Source organism: Lepidochelys kempii, chromosome 7 (genome assembly GCF_965140285.1).
Source record: "Lepidochelys kempii isolate rLepKem1 chromosome 7, rLepKem1.hap1, whole genome shotgun sequence".
Lineage (NCBI taxonomy): Eukaryota > Metazoa > Chordata > Testudines > Cheloniidae > Lepidochelys > Lepidochelys kempii.
Window position 1 is genome coordinate 57,457,456 of NC_136386.1, and position 22,071 is coordinate 57,479,526.

The 22,071-nt window shown below is 43.4% G+C and overlaps 1 protein-coding gene across 6 annotated transcripts in view; it reads right to left on the reverse strand.

The window, feature by feature from the left end:
- Positions 1 to 221: 221 nt before the first annotated feature.
- Positions 222 to 22,071, reverse strand: part of ZFAND4 (zinc finger AN1-type containing 4) — a 48,099-nt gene continuing 26,249 nt past the window's right edge. For 5 of the 6 annotated variants that reach the window (XM_073353016.2, XM_073353015.2, XM_073353012.2 and 2 more), the window contains 5 exons: positions 15,586 to 15,733; positions 13,615 to 14,796; positions 12,928 to 12,982; positions 7,202 to 7,319; positions 222 to 2,865 (listed from right to left, as the gene is read on the reverse strand). In XM_073353016.2, coding sequence (XP_073209117.1) covers positions 2,730 to 2,865; positions 7,202 to 7,319; positions 12,928 to 12,982; positions 13,615 to 14,796; positions 15,586 to 15,733 — 1,639 coding nt within the window. In that variant the 3' untranslated portion in view covers positions 222 to 2,729. The remainder of the gene's footprint in view (positions 2,866 to 7,201; positions 7,320 to 12,927; positions 12,983 to 13,614; positions 14,797 to 15,585; positions 15,734 to 22,071) is intronic. The other variant, XM_073353013.2, reaches the window with a different exon arrangement.

Genomic DNA, 22,071 nt, shown 5'->3' on the forward strand with positions numbered 1-22,071 from the left:
ACAATTCAAGTCTTGTCTACTATGGAAGCCTGTGGCGGCAGGAGACAGAGCAATTCCATCCCAAGGGATAGAAAGTGAGATAGGGATAGACTAGTTTTTACCACGGCCACCTCCAGCAAGAGAGCAGCGTTGGCATTCCTCATAGTTCTTAGGTAAAAACTAAAGCAGGCAAAAATAAAAAAATAGAGGGGGAGGGGCACAAACCAAGGTCACCTTGAAACTGCCATTGTGTAAATGCTTTATAGTACAATCTAATTACATGATCAAATAGACTCAAATACAAAAGCTAAACATTTCTCTACAACAGATGTGTAGCATTGTGGAGCACTGTCTACTACTCTGTGTAGTAAAGTGCAAGTCACTTATATGAAAGTTTACATGGTAAACACTCCATCATACATTCTAACACAGGAGGAATATGGAAAATTAGTTTTGTAATTAACTGTTTTATCTGCTAATTGCACTTAAGGCTATGCTGCTGGTTGAAAAGGGTGTATACAGAAGAGTGCTCACAATAAGGAGAACTTAAAACTTATTGTACAAGAAACATCAATAAAGATACAAGAATGGAAAAAATTACTAGAAGTATGTAAATCAGGAAAATGTTGTACTATATTTGCTAAACAGTGAGATCATGCAATTAAGACTAGCATGATGCACAGGCACAAAGGGGAAGAGCGACAGTTGCAGATGCAAACTTAAAGTGGGCATTTCCTGATGTGATCACTTAGCTTTTTCCTGGATTTTATTATTTTGATTACAATGCCTTTCAGTAGAAAATTTAAAGTTCAAAAGACCAAGAGCACAATCCCTAGCAGAAGCCTTCCATGCCATGTTGATGTGTACTGAAATATTAAAGAGTTTTTAATATTAGGGCAGACCTTGGCGTCTGTATTTAATGGAAAGGGCAGAGCATCAAGGTGATGTGTTCACAGTGACTAGTGTTGCTATGAAGGGGGCAGCTGTCTTTCATACTAGTTGGAGCTTTTACCTGAGTGTGGCCATAACTGAGCCTTGAGGTGTCAAATGCATGGGTCCTATGGCCAGATCTGCGCCGTCACCCCAACTGTGGCCTTCTGAACAACCATAAATAGGATTGAGCGCTTTTTTCTTTTTAAATAGCCATTGCTATTTAGGTATCCTAAAGGACCTGGAGGCTGCAAGTGCCCTCAATAAAGGGGAATGTTACAGAGAAAGCGAGCTCTTCAACTGTTTCCCTCTTCCTACCAGGAACACACTGTTTTGCGTGGATTCAGTTTTAGTCACCATTGAAATACCACTCTCAGCAGTAACAGTACACAACCGTTTAGGAAGTGAAGGATACCATACCCAATTAGTCAGTGAGGGAATTTAGAAGACAAGAGAGTGGACAAGTTATCCAAGTCAGAACTTGACTGCATGTCTGTTGAACACCCTACGTCTTCAGAAGTGCCATGACATTGTAATGGCCAGACATGACTGGGAGTGCAGTTTTAAAACATATTCATAATAAGGCTCCTCTAATAGCATAGTGCCCCAGTACCAGACCGGGATGTTTTAATACTTAATGAGTAGAAGGAGAAATGGTTTCAGTAGGTGGTGCTCTAACACTACTTTCTGCAGCACCTCTGTGTTCCTTGGAGGTCTCTCCTACAGGTACCCAACCGCCCAGTGCGATGTTGGTACAAGGTGGTAAAGGCTGCCAACAATATTGCCTGGCGTGTTAAACATCTGCTGAAGTCTGGTAGCACCTAGATTTGCTTGGTTTGACTGGCTTGTTTGCAAGACAGAGAGACTTTCAAGATGCTCAATTTTGGCCTAGCTATTCCCACTAAAGGGGAGTTTTACCACTGATTTCAATGAGAACAGAGTTAGGGCAATGCTGTAAGCTTCTGAGAACGCTCCCTTCACTTCCAGCACCCTGTAAAATATTAAAAGTTAGTACTGAGCTTATGATAAGCGCATGCAAACCAGAATAAAATTTAATATTTATTAGAATTTCTTCTGGTAACAGCACTCAACATCTTAACAAACCAAGTTGTGAAGTTTTAAAAAAATCTAGGATTACAAAAAAAGTTAAAATAAGTTGTTCCTTGTATTTAATGGCAACAAAGGGAATTTTCTATTAAAAAAACTGCCATATAAAGAGTAGTATTTTAAGAAATAGTGTGATTACCATGATATGTTATTTGCAGAATGGATACACAGTATATGAATGCCAATCTGAACGGAACAGAAGTGCAGAAAGTACCACACTCTTTGAAGCTCTGGACAGGTGGTTCGAAGTAAGGGGGAGACTTCCTAGTGAAATAACTTAAGATACCACACAATGGACAAAACACAAGGTAGAGTACAGAGACATTACATGACACCCTCATTACAGCACCCCCTCAAGTCTGGTTATACAGTAAATATGAAACTTAGTAAAGTGCATCTTTTAAAGACTTGTCTAGTGAAATAGCATTTTCAGATATAAAACACTTAACACAAGACGTGCAAGAACAGTTAAAATCATAGTGTACGTTTTTAAAAACTACTTTTTAAACTTTTGATTCACTAAAGAATAAAGGTGTCAGCTACAGTAGTGTTCACATTATTCTTCAACCAGATGCATCCTCATGTGCTTTTGTTACTTGGCAAATCTTTAGATATGGAGCAGGGCAAAATAAATGCAGTCGAAGCAAATGCTGCTTCTCTCAATGTAATACAATTCCGCCACGGCAGCACAGCCACATGCAGCACAACCATGGTTAGATTTTGGGAAGCTTTGGTGCACTAACGACGGGATTAGTTTCCTGCAAGTACCTCCGCCCCGCACTCTTGTAATCGTAGGTGCAGGTGTGAGTCTCTGCATAGCGATGAGTTGCACAGAAGTTGTTTCCACATCTGAAGAATGAAGAACATGAAACGTTAGGACTCACCTTCCAAGAGCCTGTTTCTCTGTGACACTCAGAAGATGCCCTTTGCCTTGCCCTTCCTTCCTTTCTGGAGTTACTGCTCCCCCCAACCCCTGTTACTGGGTCACCACTGCAGCTCTCTTCCATGGGGAGAGAAGGAAAAGACTGCTTTGGGTATGAGCTGGCAGAAAGGTACCCAGCATTGCTCTGGCACTTAACTCCAATCATTCCAGCTTTATAGAACCATCCCAGAATGTGCGCAGGTGAAATGCAGGAATTCGATCATCTTATCAAATGCCTTCAGCCAACACAGGGCTTCACTGTGTTCTTCTCTGAAGACTGGACACAGGCTCAGCCCAACAGTGCTAGTTTCTGCTTTGACACAGTGCCCCTTTCTTTCAGTGAACCCAGATCACTAGACAGGTACTCCATGAGCCAGGGGCAGGGAAATCAACCGACCATTATTTACCTCTTAAAATCCAGCCACAAATATTACTCCATCCCAGGCTGGGATGAACATGGAGGCACAACTACAATTCTGCTACACGAGATGAACTTTGCCTCTCCCCGGATAGCAGCAGCAGATACAAGTTAAGAGAAGGGAATGGTTTTGCCTTAGAATTTGACAGCTTGACTAGCTAAAATTCCTAGCATGACAAAAGGAAAAAGGGCACACTGCAGTCTGCTGCTTGGGGAAAAGGACTAAGGGTCTGTCTCCATGGCAGTTAGCTTGGGTTGGAACGTGAGCATTACCTTCACTTGACTCCCAGCCACACACACAAATCTCTAGTTTGAGTAAAGTCAGCATGCTGTAACTAGCCCGTCAGGGGTGGGTGGGTTGAAGCTCAAGTGATGCTGATGCTTGAGCTAGCAATGCAGTGAGGAAGCAACACCATGAATTACAACTCAGCAGCAGCCAGTCAAATCACTCTGTGCAGCTCAGGTATAGTTGAGGCATGATCCCTCTCACTCAAATTAGTCTAGCTCAAGTGCAGTAATTTGAGTGTGCTAACTCAAGCTAACTATTGCAAGAAAGACACACCCTGACATAAGCTCTCCCCAGCCACAGCTTGTGGCCCTTTGCCAAGGCAGTGGGAGTGTAACAGACTGTCAAAACGAATGTCAAGTCATAAGTACTTATTTCAGGAGGTTTCTGAGTTTGCGTCTGATAGTAATGTGTTCAGCTTTAAGACCTGATTAGGCTATATGCCTACTCTATTTAGTTTTCTGGGTTCTTTGTCCCATGTTCCTGTAGAATTTTATACTGATTTTTAGGTCAATTCCCAAGGTCTATAACTGGAAGTTCTCTTGTACAATTACATTCCTTACCTGGTTGTCATTCTGTTCTAATAGAGGAACATCTGGATCTTTTTAGGATCTCAGGAGTGGCAGACCCTATTACATTTTCAGGCTCAAGCAGACCACTTAATCTAATTCCACGGGAATCTCAAGATATTCCCTCAATACAGAAATGTGTAACTTCTAAAATCTTTACAAAACCAACAGGCTTTAGAGAATCAGTCAGGAGGCAGTGCCTCATCCTTCCGTCAGTCCCCAGTGCCAGCAGCTGCAACGGAGACTGTCTGCCTCATTGACAAAAGTTAAGTGAAAAATCCACACCCCTGACGGATCTAGCTTTGCTGACCCAATCCCCACTGTAGGCACAGCTATGCTGACAGAAACATGCTTCCATGGACCTCACTACTGTTGTGCAGGGAGCTGGTGTTCCTACACTGATGGAAAAAACCCTTTTGTCAGGGCAGGCTGCAGCTACACTATGGGATTATGATGGCATACCTATGGCACTCCAGCTATGCTGGCATAGTCTCTGTGGTGTAGACATACCCTTACTTTAGCCCAATCTGGTTCAGGTGTTTCCTAAGGTTTCTCTTAAGATAACTCAACGCTACTCAGGAACTAAAATCTAAAGAACAGATTCTCCTGGACCCATTTTTGATATTTTGGCTAACAGAACTTCTTAAAGGGAAGACAGAATGGAGGTGGGGAAGCCAAAAATTGAGATGCTATCATTGTATTAGGGCAGAGGTTCTCAAACTGTGGTCCGCGAGTTTGATTCAGGTAATCCGGATAGTTCCCTCTAAAGTGTGCACCTGGGCGGCCACACACAACAAAATGAAGGCCACCCACCTAATTAGCGGAGCTGTGCAGGCGCGGCTCCGCTAATTAGGTGCCTGGACCCTGGAGAAGATGCACATGTAAGGTGAGGTGGTGGCCTTGTGGGGAATAGTGTGGAGGGGGCAGTGGGGTGAGAAGAGAGCGTGGGGGAAATTTGGGACGCGCAGGGCTGTGGCGACCAGAGAATGAGGCGACTTTCCCCAGCTCCCGGGCTGTGGCTGCCAGGGAGAGATGGCCCAGCTTCCCAGCCTCAGCTCTGTGGCGGGGGAGAAACCCCTCTCCTTCCCAGCTCCAGCTCGGGGGCTGCCACAGCGGGGAAGAGCAGGCACATCCATCACATTAGAAAGGTAAGACTACTGACATTAAAATACGAGTTGTGTGCTTCTATTTGTAGAACAAAAAAAATTATTATTAAGGGTTTTTTTTTAAAATATATAGCGCTTTTATCCAAAGCGCTTTACAATAGTTAGCTATTGGTACAAACAACATTTGGAAAGATCATTAAGTGGTCTGCTGAGACCCTCAGCAATTTTCAAGTGGTCTGCAAAAAAAAAAGTTTAACTACCGAAAACAGTGGTTCTCAAAGTTAAAATTCTTTTAGAAGACCTAATACAGGACAACTCTAATACGGGGGGGATCACACCTTGTGAAAATGACTCAAGATCTATATGCCAGTATTTCTCCCTTGACACACAGTGAAGGTTTATTTGGATTTACTGTCAATTTCTTAAATTCTCTGGATGCTTTAACTGTTTAATATGAAACCTGATTTGAGAGAGCGCAACTGAATGCAAGATACGTGGATGAAAAGTAGTAAAATTTTATCTGAAGACAAACATCCATCTCTTTACTGAGTGGCTAAGGCCACCCAGGCTCATTTGCCTTCCAATCTTTCTTACTTGGAATGGAAACAACGCAGAGAAACCCAGTCAAATAATGGCTCATAGATAAGGTAGCTTATTTTTATGATTTGGATTACACCAATGCTCTTTTGGCACGCCCTGATTTTTACATTATGAGGAAGTTGCCTCAGAAACTAACATCGTTAGTTCTAGTACTGACTTTTTGACATTTTCTTCTGCTAATTGCCCCCTTTCTTTTTTTGTGAAATGCACCATTATCACCTTGACCATATCGATTTGCTTTGATTTAGCACGTGGGGTTAATGGTAAAATTTATTTGCTTTGAGAGGGAATAGTTTAACACATTTTTCTTTTTTCCTCAGTATGTTTAGATCGCACAAAACAAACAAAGATTCCCATCAACCATTTTAAACTTTAGTGGTTTATCTTTCCCCACCTTTAGATTGTCTGACTTTATGAAAGCTAATTAAAAACAGGATAAATCGAAGAGTGTTCAGCAGCGACCGCCGTTTTACACAAACTAGACCACATTTAAAAACAGTACGTTGCTGAATACAAAGTAATAAAGAGGTGTTGCTAGCTAGTCGTTTTGGCTTACCCCAGGGTCGAATGTAACCCTAGAAGTCAATCAGACACACAAGTTGGGGAGGTAATATCTTTTATTGGACCAACTTCTGATGGTGAGAGAATGAAGCTTTTGAGCTTACACAGAGGTCTTCTTGAGCTCTTCAAGCGAACGGAAGAAGAGTTCTGTGTAAGCTCAAAAGCTTGTTCCTGTCACCAACGGGATAAACACCAATAAAAGATATCACCTCCCCAACTCGTCTCTGGAAATCCTGGGACTGACACAGTTACAACACTACTGCATACAACTTTGAAGTCAATGGCAGATTTACACAGAAGTACCAACCAAAGCAGCGTATTCTCCAAGTTGCTACAAATGTATGTTCTTAAGTTTCTCTCACGGATGATGGAATCTTAGACGCGTTCTTCCCACACTAGTTTGTATTCTCCCCACCATCATGCTCTCTTGGCTACACCTAGCGAGCCAAAGTCTCCTGTGAGCCCAGACCTCTTGACTGCAAGGGCACAGGATGGATACCCCCGAGAACAGAGAATACATTCTCTATTTGAACCTCATTTCTCACAGTTGAGGAAAAGTTAAAGTCATGAACAATTCTCTCAACTTGTTCTGAACACCAGTTGCCTTGTGGTTTACCAACCTTTAGAATTACTGTACCTTCCAGAACACACCCACCCACACCCCCCACCCTTTTGTCTGATCACAGCCATACCTTTTAACCATTTGTTATATACTCAGCCTACCTGCATTCATAGCTGGTTGCCAATCCGGTTTTCTTGCCGCAGAGAAAGCAGTGCTTTGTAGTTCTCTTTTTGGTTTGCATTGAACCATTCACAGGTGGGAGATGGGTTGCTTCACCTGCTTTCAAAGGTAAAACACGTAATGAACATATTGTATAGTTACATTTGCTGTTAAACGCTTGTATTTCAAGAGAGGATATTCAACTACTCCCACAGCCAGAGAACATATTTTTGCCTTTACCTAGCACCTTTCAAAGGGGGCTCCCAGCCTATTTTACAAGCATCAGTTAAGCCTCACAGCATCTTAGGAAAGTGGAAGTAGGCGGTGGGTCCTGACATACAAGAGGGGTTATGCGACTGGTCTAAAGTTTACCTTAATGAAGGGCAGAACCAAGCAGTGCAGCTCCAAGCCTGTCTCCCTGCTGCACTGTGTGTGTTTTTATTTTGTGATTGGAACAGAATGCCTTGACCACTGGTGACTTTCCAGTGGAATCAGTGGACTGTTGGGATGTACCCAGTATAGAGCATATGCAGCAGCAAGCAAACTCAGAGATGTTTGCCCTTTAAATGTCACAGTATAACAGGTATCTGGCTATGTTAAGTGAACATTTTAAAGTTTTTCAGGCATATTGCAAGTGAACAGGAAAAAGAAGGCATGAAACAACAAGACACTCATTTTCCCCTTCACCAGAGATTTGAACACTTTAGTCAGTCACCTTGTCCATGCACACCTACTGTATGATGCTATGTGGCAAGTGATGGTTAGCAATCAGGAGAGGAAAATACCAACCTATACAGAGGATTATAAATGCATTTCTACTGCACTGATCACCACAGTATTTGGATGCTCACAGCACAAGCCATCAGTACACAAGTACTTTATGTACGGCACATCTTAGTTTCCAATAGCCAGTCCTGTACAGATGTAACTGGCAGCAGACCAAATTCAGCCCTAAGCTAAACTGACAGCTCCCAGGGCGTGACTGGGAGTTGTAACCTGCTTACACAAGGGCTGAGTTTGTCCCCACTGAAGCTACGGCTGCTTGGCATGGAAGACTTATTTCTAGATCTAGCTAGTTCACACCATCAGTTTCATCCTCTAAAACTGTGCTCAATTTACTGGAGCCATTTTGGGGAGCCGGTTTTGTCCCCAGACACTTACCAGGGGGTTTCAGTTAGCCCAGTTTGGGAATGGTGTTGAGAGCAGTATATAATATTAAGGGTTTATACAACAGGGTAGGTTTAAAAGTATTTTTCCTACTGTGGACCACACAAATTCATAGATCCCAAGGCCAGAAGGGCCACTGTGATCATCTAGTCTGACCTCCTCTATAGCACAGGCCAGAGAACTGCCCCAATATAACTCCCCAAAAAAGAGACTGCCTCATGGACAAATGCCCTTCCATCTGCAATCAAATAATATCTTTGCTGCTCGTACAGCAATTGCTTACGTGGAGAAATAATATTAGGTTTTAGCTCATTGTTAGCTGTCTTTAATGTGTTATGGGAGCTGGAAATAAGAGAAGCCAACACCATGTGACTAGCCAGCCCTCCACAGACCACTAGTGATTTGCAGAGTACAGTTTGGGAACTGCTGTTTTCAATACTGTCTTGCTCTTTCCAAGGCGATTCACCAGGCTGACAAATTTACTGTAACATCAGCCACTGAAGAGTGAAGTTTTCAGCACACTGCAGGAGACCATTAGCAATTCGTTTCCTAGGAAATCTCCCAAGGCTCTGCACAGTGCAACACCAGCCTCTCTTCTTCTCAGATGTCTGGAACTGTTTGCAAGACATGCTGTTTGTTGGCATAACAGTGGTTTTCAACCTTTTTTCATTTGCAGACCTCTACAAAATTTCAAATGGAGGTGCGGACCCCTTTGGAAATCTGAGTGTGTCTGCAAACCCGCAGGGGTCCACAGACCACAGGCTGAAAACCACTGGCATATCGTGCACCAGGCTAGACCCTCTGCTGGTGTAAATTGGCATAGCTCTATTTAAGACCGTGTTGCTAGTTTATACCTCCTGAGAATCTGGTTCACCATGCTTTGCCACAGATGCTTGAAAAATAAATGCCTGGTAATAAATTTGACCCTGCCAGTCTCTGTTAAGACTGCTTAGATCTGATCTTCCAAGTGCAGTCAATTGCATTTCATCTGATTATTCAAATGCTGCCACTTTGAACCACTCAAAATGCTTCAAAGCAGATGAAGGAGAACACTGTGTAAGAGCCTATTAAATATACCCAAGCAGTTTGCAAACAAGATTGTTTGCAGAGTTAAAAAGACAAACATACCAGAAGTCAAGCTACTTGGCAACCAATAATAGCTGGAGATTACAATACAGTATACATATCTCATACGATGGATGTTCCAAGAGTAACAGAGTCAGCTAATGTTCTCACAAAGTTATATGACCTACATGTACAAAGTCTACCATATACCCCTCCCCCAACTAAAGAAAACCTGATAGATTTTATTTGTAAGGCCCTTCCAGTCAAATACATTGTTCCGCACAGATAACAGCACCAAGAGTGGAGCAACAAAAAATAACAAACAAGTTTTGACAATGCAAGCGCTATGGCAAGCATGTATATACAGCCATGTAGTAAGTCCAGAAGGAGGAGAAACCTTAATATCCCACTTACCCTTATCGGCTGTACACGATCGCAGAGGAGAAGGAAAGAAAATAGTACCAAGTCCTACAAAACATTCACTCCCAACTCACTTTTTGGAGTGGACTACATAAGCAATAGCTTCCTTGACCCTGGTGAGTACCACTATAGCGCACACGTACTCCCTTTAGACTGGAGATTGGTGCTAAGGACACAGACTGACATTAATGTAGCTTTGGATTAACCAACAATGATACCAGCAGTGGAAAGAAGACAGAGTCCACTGCCTCTGCCCATTGGTCTTCTGCAGTTGTCACCATGAAAGTAAAAGGATTCCCTTGTGAGGAACAAGATCTAGTTGATTCATCACAAATATATTTTAGATCTTATTGCTCATCACTTTTTCCAAAGTCATGCTAGGTGGAGGAAAAGACCGTAGGACAACTGTGAAGGGTGTGAAGCAAAGAAGGAAAAAACAGTCAATCATGCTCAACTGATTTCTTAACTCCTAAGTAAAAGGAGTCACTGCTATTGTGAGCGAGTTCCTTGGATTTGCCTGCAGGTTTAGGGATTGCCTGCAGGCTCTGAAAGTTAGAAAAACTAGAGATATTCTATCCAACCCCAAAGCAACAGTCCTAACTACCTAAGAGGTCTTGCCTGCACTAGAAAGCTATGCAAGGCTTGAAGCCAGTCGAGGCCTTCCCAGGCACCTGCTAGTGAGAAAGGTTTAAGAGCTTTAAAAAGATGAAAAAACCCTTGAGTTTACTGAGCCAACACAAAAATAACTATTAAAGTTAGTCTGAAGACAAAATGAACACATTGATACTTTCCTTGAATAAGGAATTAAATATAACCAAGAAGCTTATCACCAGGACTGTGAGAAAGAATGGTATTCATCATTACAGGGCTTACTCTGCAACACACTCCCTGAGATGCATAACTGACTCTTTAAGGAAAAAGGTTCACAGAGACAAAAGATCTGGTGAGGTCTTATCAGGCCACGTGCTGGAGCAATCATTGCTTAAAGCAACAGTAGCTAGTAGCAGTATCCTTCTACCTCTGTCCCTAACAAATAGCTAGACTTGTTTCATATGGCAGAGCTACTTCCATACACTGAACTAGGCTAGGTGCATACTGTTCTTGTTCTCTAACAATGGAACTACAAAAATTGTTCAGAGAAACATCTGCTTACATACAACTGAGTTTTAATCACACACCAATGACCGTTTAACAGTCAGATTATCAAAACATACTAATATTCAAAATGGAACCAAAAATAAGTATGTTATTCATGAGAACTTGTCCAGAGATAAATACTCCCCTTAAAGGATATCTAATTGTTGGATATCCAAATATAAAACACTTGCAAGTTACAATGATATTCTGAATACTAAGATCTTACCACAATACCTACAACTGTACATGCATGTAAAAGACAGTATACCTATCTAAAAGGTCTGAATCATTTACAAGTACAGTGCATTAAAATCTGTCCTGCTCACTTGAAATTCTTAAGAGTATATAACTCTAAATGAAGTGTGCATCAACTAAGCTATTAATGTTAAAACTATCTTTAGGCAAACACATTATATAAATTATTGGCAGTGTTAAGTAGAAAGCAGGCTACAACTGAAATACAAAATACTGCAATAAACAAATCTTAATCAACAATGGTAAGAGTTTTGTAAAAACAAAAAAAAAGTGGGATGAAACAAAGCAAACAGGCAATTTTTTTAAGACCAGGTCTACACTACAAACTTACATTGGTTTAACCATGTCGCTCGGGGTGTGAAAGAGCCATACCCCCGAGCAACGTAGTTATACCAACCTAACCCCCGGTGTAGTCAGCATTATACTTCTCCCGTCAACATGGCTACCACCTCTTGGGAAGGTGGACGAATTATGTCAACGGGAGAAGCTCTCCTGTCAGCCTAGTAGCGTCTTCACTGAAGTGCTTTAGTGGCACCGCTGCAGCATTTTAACTGTAGACCTGCCCTAAGAAAAGGGTGTATTGACAAGGAAAATATGGCAGCTAGGCATTAGGAAGCGTACAGGAACAAGATGGCAGCAACAGGTAAGAGCTTATTTTATTAAATTAGAATATAGATCAAGATTTGAGCTTGGATCCCCAAAGTCGGGCACCTAAATCCACATCTAGGCATTAAACATGTGACTTGATTTTAGTAGATATTGCACATTCACAACTCCCCACTAACACAAGTAGTGTGCTCTAATAATAAACCAAACTCAGGACCTTACCTGTAACCCTCAACTCCCACCCTGCCCTCACCTGCTCCATGTTTCCTATTGCAAGGTCTTTCAGGACCCAGTCCTGCACACGTAAGAGTAACTTCACTATGTGAAAAGAAAAGGAGTACTCGTGGCACCTTAGAGACTAACAAATTTATTAGAGCATAGCTTTCGTGAGCTACAGTGGATGCAACCGATGAAGTGAGCTGTAGCTCACGAAAGCTTATGCTCTAATAAATTTGTTAGTCTCTAAGGTGCCACGAGTACTCCTTTTCATTTTACAGATACAGACTAAAACGGCTGCTACTCTGAAACTCTTCACTATGTGAGTAGTCCCACTGACTTTAATAGGTAAATAATTGTTTGCAGGATCATCCCCTTTACATTATAAACCTCAGTGTAGAGAACGTGTGTATTTTTGTGAATGATGAAGAACACTCTTGGGCTCTCAGTGAACAAAAACAATGCAGCTAAAACACAGCTACACCACCACGTCCACGCTCTTATATAGCGCTGATGGAAAGTGCTTTAAAAAGAAGGGCAGTATCATTACCCCCATTTTACTGATGGGGAAACTGAGGCACGGAGAGGGAAGTGGCTTGCCCATGGTCATCCAACAGGGCAGTGACAGAGCCAGCAATACTCTCCTGGGTCCCAAATTCTACCCAAGGTCAGAATGAGATCCATGTATGAAAGCACAACTCAAAACATTCAGGTTTAATCCATTCTGTAAAAATCCAGTACAGAGAAAGTGTTTCAAAGCTTTATGCCCTACACAAAGGTATAATTCTTGCTCTGTGTTTGATAACTGGGAAGAGACTTAAACAGTCAACTTCAGCTCTTTAAACAAATTCACATTACTTACCTACTCTTTTCCCTGAAGCTGCAACATTTCCATTCATTCCAAGCCCATGGGCAGACTAAAAACAAGAATATTTTAAGTGGAATTACTGACAGATGGTAGACAAATAAAAGATTAAGCAATTTCATATCAGCTTGTCTGAAGCTCATGTTGTATCAGTCAATATACGTATGAAGAGAGCTATGAGAAGTATTTTGTATATGAAGTTCAAGTTAACTGGAACAAACCTTGTTTAAAAATGACTGATTTTAATGGTCTTTCCATACTTTATACAGCATATTAGAAATGTGGTACAGCATATTAAGGGTCTGTGGTTAGGCACGTACAGTGGCAGTTATAAGGTAGCCTTTAAAATGGCTCACAATTAATGAATAGCTGGAGGAGCCAAATGACATTTCTACACACACAGTATTTAGCCAACAGAGTTACAAGTAGTAAAGGAGTTTACATTCTGAACCAAAAGTACTTTAACATTACTGTACATCTGTGGGGAAATTGCCTCTAGAAACCCATTAGCTAAACATACAATCAAGGTGCCAAAGAAATCTAAAAAACCGTCTGTTTGAACTATTGATGGCGTGAGATGAGATTTATAGTTCCCCAGCTTGAAAAATAGGCATTTTTTGGCAGTCTTTACTAGAGACTACTGTACAGGAAAACCCCAATTGTTCAGGCAATACTGGTACTTACTAGGAAGTATTCAGCAGCTTCATCTGGGGGAGAGGCTTTCCTAAAGCTTTCTTCCTGAAAACACTGGAGGTTCGTAGGTAGTGCAATACCAGACGTCCGAAACCTGCCTGTCCCGCAGGAATTCTGTAAACTTTCCCTGCTTGTGCTTCGGGCCAGCGAAGCTAGAAATTCTAAGTTATTTACAGAACCCACAGGTTCTTTGGATGCCTTGTTTGCCACCTCTGTGATGTCCCTAGCCTCTATTTTAGAAATGATATCAGGTCTTTTGCCAGGCGAGTCTACCTTCACACCACGAAATCTTGTAGTCCTTGGAAAAGAGGAGTCTGCCAAATTACGGACCTCCAAAGATCGGAGCAGATTTGGGGAGGCAGCAGGTCTCAAGTTACTGACCTCAAAGCATTTGGGTTGTGTCTGTGGTTTCAGAGAACTGTGATGTGCCATTTGGGCTGAATATCGAAGAGGTGACAAGAGTGTGTTCTTCGGAGGACTTAGTTCACGAGTGTTGAGAAGCCCAGCCTCCATTGTTGTAGCGCTCAAGAGGTTTGTAATGGGTTTGCTATGCTGTTCTACAGCCTTAGATTCCTCACCCCCCTCAGACAGTCCAAGCTCAGGGTTTAGCTTCCCTATTCCATATAACTCACTATACTGTTCAGCAGTGTTTGCTTCTGCTAACAAAGCAAAAGCATCTGTTTCAGGTAGAAGCTTGTCTTCTGTTGCACACAGTTCTACGTTTGTTAGATGTGGATTCAAGACAGGATCGTTCTCATTTGTGGATGTCACATTTTCTAAAGCTTTTTTGGAATTTGTAGGTAGCGATGGGACAGGGGGAAGGAAGTTATTTGTAGAAAGTTTTGCATTTTCTAGTTCGACACGAGATATTTTCGGTGGTAGTCGAATGCTATTAACTGACTGAGACCGGGAGGTGCTCTCCCAATTGTCATCTTCCTTAAGAAAGTCACTAGTAATGGATGGCATTGTTCTACCAGCAGTGGCCAAAGTAGCCAAAGCTGAAAGTGCATTCTGGGAAGACTCCGAGGGATACGAATTCCCAGGAGGAGGTAGGCAGGACTGTCCAATGTGGGGGAGTACTCTTAAAAACCGGTGACGAGCAGCTGCTGCTGAACTGCTAGACGGTCGAGGAGTCATAGGTGGACGAGGTTTCACCTTGACAGTCTTCTTAGGCTATTTCAAAGGAAAAAAGACATTAATTGTGTTACAGTAGCATCTAGAGAATCCAACTTAGACTAGGTCCCCATTGTACTAGGGGCTGTACGTACACATAGCAAGAGATTGATCCTGCACAGAAGATAAAGTACTCTCATTCCTGTTTTACAGACAGGAGACTGATGCACAGAGACTAAAGTGACTTACCTAAGTTCTACTGCAGAGGCGGGAACTGAACCCAGCCTAGTGCCTCAGTCTCTTGTTCATACTCTTGCTAATTAAAAAGGCATGAATACTTTCCAGCAGCTAATTATCTTGCTTACTGATGAAGAAAAGTGGGTGAGGTAATATCTTTTATTGGATCAACTTTTCTGTTGGTGGAAGGACAAGTTTTCAAGCTACACATGTGTAGCTCAAAAGCTTGTCCAATCCACCAACGGAAGCTGGTCCAATAAAAGATATTACCTCACCCACCTTGTGTGTTGCATATCCTGGGACTGACACCACTTGCTTATTGACTGTACTTATAAACACTATAGCATTACTACAAAACAGCAGACTTAAGTATTAAATAGCCTTATGTCAGTGAAGCACTGAAAGGTGATACAATCCATGATACAGCATTGAATTCTTTGAACGCGGAGACAGTGGGTCCAGATTAAACTATTATTTGCATAAAAGACATGCCCTTTATGTCTACATTATTCAAGAGCACAACCAGAATGTATTTAATCAGCACTCTAGAAAGACCTGCACTGGGAAGGCATGAACCATTTTATCGTGGGGGTATTAAGATCACAGCCTCACCTTTTTACTGAGATTCATGTTCTCCATCTTTGCCTTCAGCAGCTTCATTTTATTCATAGTAATCGAGTTCTCAATAATCTGTTGGCCAGAAGGAGATGCCTCTGATTCTTCGTCATCATCTGCATATAAGTTATAAACTGAACCACCACTGAAAAGAGAAAGAAAACAAAAACTATCAATGTAGAGTACACACACACACACAACTAGAAAGTCAAAGCCAGTAGTCCAGCTGTTTGTCAAAGCATTATATGAACTGTATGAAAGAATATTTCAAAAGTAATTTTCTTAGGTGAAAACAAGAATTCCTTAAATGGGATGTTCACACCATGAAATGATAATGAGATTAGAATATAGGCAAGCTACTGGGAAATTGTTGTACTGTATGCAGTTGTTTTGCACCGCACTATATATTTTCCCCTAAAAGTCAACATCCAGTTCCATTAGCGTCTCCTGCTGGCATGGCCAAAGCTGTTAAATTGTGTGACTCAGACAACAGGCTGATCAGTTTTCCCATTAACCAGACACTGTCATGGAGGGAAGTCCAAATTTCTACCCACCCCAAGGGGTGCTTTCACAAAAAATGGAAATGGAGGGGTCACCCACGTGGATTTGACAATATATGTCTGTTTTTTAAAATGAAAAACAAATAGGATCAGTTAGGGTTCTAAAGAATCTCATTTGGAAAAAGGAAACACTAATACCACTCAACCTAACAAGACAAAATATGTCTAACACAGCCTGCCAATCAATGTGACTGATCACTGGAAATAATGTAACATCACACCATCTTCTCAAATACACAGAATGGAAGTAGAATATGGACCTCAATCTGTTTTAAATCTTATACCTGATTGTTTTCCCTCTAGCAAGCATTATTCTATTAATATACATCTAACATTTAACTGTGATACACTGGGAACACTAAAAAGCTTATAGGTTTTGATTCATACAAGTGTCTTATCAAGTTTAATGGAAGTATTTTCTCTCCAAGAGAGAGATGGAAAGAATGACAGCCAGGAAGTAGTTATCGCTGGTCCAACAGGTATAATTATAACAAAGCATGCCAAATTTTATATTTGCGCGAGCCAGATATGTCTAAATCATATGATCACAAATTAAAGCGGTCATCTTCCATGGTTTACAGAGTCAGTCTGCTCCACTTAAATGAAGAACCAGTATTTGTGTTGACTCTCTAGGCACAGATCAAGGACAGTTCTTGGAAGAATAGGAAGGCAAATCCTAAATTAGAATATGAGTAACAGTCATGTATTTCTGCACTAGAAACTGAACAGCTGTGTGTAGAGAGAAACCACAAACATTTGATACCTTTACTAGTAAAGATTATGCATTAAAGAACCCTTCCAGCCTCTCAACCTTGCAAATAACTAAAAAAAGTCACTTCTGTCTGCCTGTTGTTCACCTACAACTGTTCTAAGCAAGGCCTACGAGAACTACAACAAAAGAATTGAGAGCTCTCCCCACCCTCCCCCGCTTTTTACATTGTGCAATTGACAGCATGTCTCTTTCACTGCTTTTCCTGTAGTAGGTTTTCCTGTTGGAACAGGTCTCACACCAGCCACTGGGAGCGGGGGTGGGTGGGGGCATTTTTTAAAAAGAGGAAAGTGTCTGGAAAACCACAAATTGTGATGGGAATTTGGGGAGAGAAAGTACCTGAAACTACCTCTAAGTAATTTGTCTGAATTAATGGATTTCAAGCGGACTGGGTCCTTTTAAGTATCAGTCTTCATGAGTTCCATGCTGTAAAATTCATCCTTACCTGAAGTAGGGTTTGAATAAGCCCCCAATCCCACGGGCCCCAGGCGTGGTGAATGAGGCCTACACCAAGACTTTAGCAACCTTCCTCTTCAACATAAAGATAATGTAATTACATTATTTGTTTACTGTTTAGCAGGTGCTAACTTTTACCTTTAATGTAAGGGTGGGAAAAAATGGTCCAGAAGGACAGGCCACATAATCCAAACCAGCCTCAGGCAGCATCAATTGCTCTGGGGAGGAGAGGTTTGGGGTGTGGGAGGGGGCTCAGGGTTGGGGCAGACAGTTAGGGTCTGTCTGGAGATGAGGGGTTTGGGGTGTGGGAGGGGCTCAGGGCAAGATTAGGGGTGTAGGAGGTGAGGGCTCTGTCTGGGGCTGGGAATGGGGGGTTTGGGGTGTTGGAGAAGCTCAGGGATAAGGCAGAGGGTTGGAGTGCTGGAGGATGAGGGCTCTGGCTGGGACTGGAGATGAGGGGTTTGTGGTGTTGGAGGGGCTCAGGGCTAGGATAGAGGGTTGAGGGTGCGGTGGGGGGTGAAAGCTCTGGCTGGGCATGTAGTGATTCCACTTCTAACTGTTGGCTGAATCAATGGAGGCTGACAGATTGCCCCCTCCCCCCAAAAAAGTTTAAACTCATTTAGAAAAAGATGTTTACCTTTCAGAACTGTTGTTCTTTGAGATGTGTTGCTCATGTCCATTCCATTGACTCCCAAGCAGTATCATCGAAGGGGGGTTCAGAGTTCATGGACGTGTCGATTGCAGTACAGCTCTGCCAAATCCAGCATCATCTCTGGCTTGCTGGGTGATAGCGTAATGCACCATGAATGTGAGTACTGAAGACCACATTGGCCTGCAGTTGTCCTGGATAGGGACGCCCGAGCCCTAGTCAAGTGAGCCCTCACTATCAGTGAAGGCACAACCTGCGCCAACTTGTAACAAATACGGATGCAGGCGGTGATCCAATTCAAAATCCTCTGAGAGGACACCGGAAGACCCTTCATCCTATCAGCTATCGCAATAAAGAGCTGGGTCAATCTGCGGAAGGGCTTGGTGTACTCCAGGTACAACGCCAGGGCACGCCTGACATCTAGAGTGTGCAGCCGCCTCTCCTCATTGGTCACGGGAGGCTTTGAATGGAACACCAGGAGGAAGATATCCTGGTTGACATGGAAGCGTGACACCACTTTTGGCAGGAAGGCTGGATGGGGCCACAGTTGGACGTGGTCCTTGTAGAATATCATGTATGGGGGCTCCAAAATGAAGGCTTTAATTTTGGAGACACGTCTCGCCAAGGTAATAGCTACAAGGAATTCAACCTTCCACAACGAGTAGGAAAGGGAACAAGAAGCCATAGGCTCAAAGGGCGGACCTGTGAGCCAAGAGAGGACCAGGTTGAGGTCCCGCTGTGGAACTGGGTCCCGGACCAGTGGAAAGTGTCTTTTAAGGCCTTTCAGAAACCTGATCAACATCTCATGCAAGAACACCAATCTACCCTGGATGCAAGGCCGATATGGCAGTCAGGTGCACCTTGATTAAAGAGAAGGTGAGACCTTGGGGCTTCAAGTGAAGCAGGTAATCCAGGATGGACTGCAGAGACAACTGGATTGGGGAGATATTCCGCCCCGACGCCCCGCAGGAGAAACGCTTCCACTTTGCCAGGCAAGTTGCTCCAGAGGAGGGCTTTCTGCTCTCCAAGACCGCCTGCAGTACTTGACTACAGTAGGCTTGTTCCTCTGGATTCAGCCACACAGCATCCAAGCGGTGAGTTGGAGAGGTTCAGTTCAGGTGCAGGAGTCTACCATGATCCTGTAAGAGGAGGTCCGGGCAGCTAGGAAGTGGCCACGGGGCTGCTACGGCCAAGTGATTGAGCATGCCGAACCAATGCTGGGGAGGCCATGCTGGGGTGATCATAATGACCATGCCTTGTCCCTCTTGATCTTTAGGAGGACTTTGCTGATGAGCGGAACTGGCGGGGAGACATACATCAGGTCTCCTGCCCATGACAGGAGAAAGGCATCAGATAAGTGAGCCTCTGCTGAGGCCTTGGAGAGAACAAAACTGATGACGCTCTGTTCTGTCTGGTGATGAACAAGTCCACTCAGGGAACTCCCCACTTCTAGAAGAGCACTCTGAAAACCTCCAAGTGAAGGGACCACTTGTGATGAGAGAAGGACCTGCTGAGGCAATCCACCAGTATTTTCCTGACGCCGGGGAGGTACAAGGCTTCCAAGTGGATCGCATGCCAGATGCGGAAGTCCCACAGATGGAGGGCCTTCTGGCACAGAGCTGACAATCAAGCTTCCCTCTGCCTGTTGACATAGAACATGGAGGCAGTGTTGCCCGTCAACCCCTGCACCACCCGGCCAGAAAGTCATTTTTGTTGCCCTCCGCTGGACTCTCTCCAATTTTTCCACATCCTTCTTGCAGTGTGGGGCCCAAAACTGGACAGAGTACTCCAGATGAGGCCTCACCAATGTCGAATAGAGGGGAACGATCACGTCCCTCGATCTGCTGGCAATGCCCCTACTTATACAGCCCAAAATGCCATTGGCCTTCTTGGCAAGAAGGGCACACTGTTGACTCATATCCAGCTTCTCGTCCACTGTAACCCCGAGGTCCTTTTCTGCAGAACTGCTGCCGAGCCATTCGGTCCCTAGTCTGTAGCGGTGCATGGGATTCTTCTGTCCTAAGTGCAGGACTCTGCACTTGTCCTTGTTGAACCTCATCAGAATTCTTTGGGCCCAATCCTCCAATTTGTCTAGGTCCCTCTGTATCCTATCTCTACCCTCCAGCGTATCTACCTCTCCTCCCAGTTTAGTGTCATCTGCAAACTTGCTGAAGGTGCAATCCACACCATCCTCTAGATCATTTATGAAGATATTGAACAAAACCAGCCCCAGGACCGACCCTTCGGGCACTCCACTTGATACCGGCTGCCAACTAGACATGGAGCCATTGATCACTACCCGTTGAGCCCGACAATCTAGCCAGCTTTCTATCCACCTTATAGTCCACTCATCCAGCCCATACTTCTTTAACTTGCTGGCAAGAATACTGTGGGAGACAGTGTCAAAAGCTTTGCTAAAATCAAGGAACACCACGTCCACTGCTTTCCCTTCATCCACAGAACCAGTTATCTCGTCACAGAAGGCAATTAGATTAGTCAGGCATGACTTGCCCTTGGTGAATCCATGCTGACTGTTCCTGATCACTTTCCTCTCCTCCAAGTGCTTCAGAATTGATTCCTTGAGGACCTGTTCCATGATTTTTCCAGGGACTAAGGTGAGGCTGACTGGCCTGTAGTTTCCAGTATCCTCCTTCTTCCCTTTTTAAAAGATGGGCACTACATTAGCCTTTTTCCAGTCGTCCAGGACTTCCCCCGATCGCCATGAGTTTTCAAAGAAAATGGCCAATGGCTCTGCAATCACATCCGCGAACTCCTGTAGCACTTTTGTTTATTTGCATGGTCTCTGTCTAGTTCTGTGATTGTTTCTGTCTGCTGTATAATTAATTTTGCTGGGTGTAAACTAAGGTGGGGGGATATAATTAGTTAGCTAATCGTGTTACAATACGTTAGGATTGGTTAGGTAAATTTCAGAAGTATTGGTTAAGGTATAGCTAAGAATATTACTATATAAATTAGGGGCAAACAGGAAGTAAGTTGGAATTCGAAAATAAGGAAAAAGGAACTTGGATTTAAGCTTGCTGGAAGTTCACCCCAATAAACATCGAACTGTTTGCACCTTCGGACATTGTTGCTCTCTGTTCATGCGAGAAGGACCAGGGAAGTGGGAGAGTGAAGGAATAAGCTCTCTAACACTGGTAATCAGATCTGACATTGCCCTGAACCTGGCCTCTGGCAGGAACGCTCTGGCTCAGGTAGAGTCGAGCACCATGCCAATAAACTCTATCCATTTGACCGGGATCAACATTAATTTTTGTTCGTTTATCAACAGAGCTTGACAAGTGGCTTGCAATGTCTCGACGCTGCACTGGACCTGGACCCTGGAGCAGCCCTTGATGAGCCAGTCGTTGATTTATGGATAGATATGGATACCCTAACATCTGAAGTAGGCTGTCACCACCGAAATGCATTTCTTAAACACCCATGGCACCGTAGTTAGGCCAAAAAGGAGCACTGCGAATTGGTAGTGGGCAGTCCCAACTACGAAACGTAGTAACTGTGTGTGTCCATGAAATATCGATGTGAAAGTAAGTGTCTTTCAGATTGAGGGCAGTGTACCAGTCTCCCGGATCCAGGGAAGGAATGATGGAGGCCAAGGAGACCATGCAGAACTTCAACTTCTTGAGATACTGGTTGAGGCTCTACAGGTCGAGGATAGAGTGTAGACTCACCTTGGCTTTTAGGATAAAAAAAAAAAAAAAGAGTAAAACTCTTTCCCTCTCAAGTGCAGAGGGACTTCCTCCATGGCTCCCACCTGCAGAAGGCCCTGCACCTCCTGAGTGAGCAGATGCTCATGAGAAGGTTCCCTGAAGAGGGACGGGGAGGAAGGGTGGAATAAAAATAAACTGGAGGGTATATTCCCCTTTACTGTGCTGAGGACCCATGGTCCGATGTTATAGAGACCTAGGCAGGGAGGAAAGGGGACAAACAGTTGGAAAACAACAGGGGAGCGGGATCCAGGACACAGGCTGGAACATCGCCCTCAAGCGTACTCTCAAAATGCCTGCTTGTTACCCAGCTGGTTACGGGTG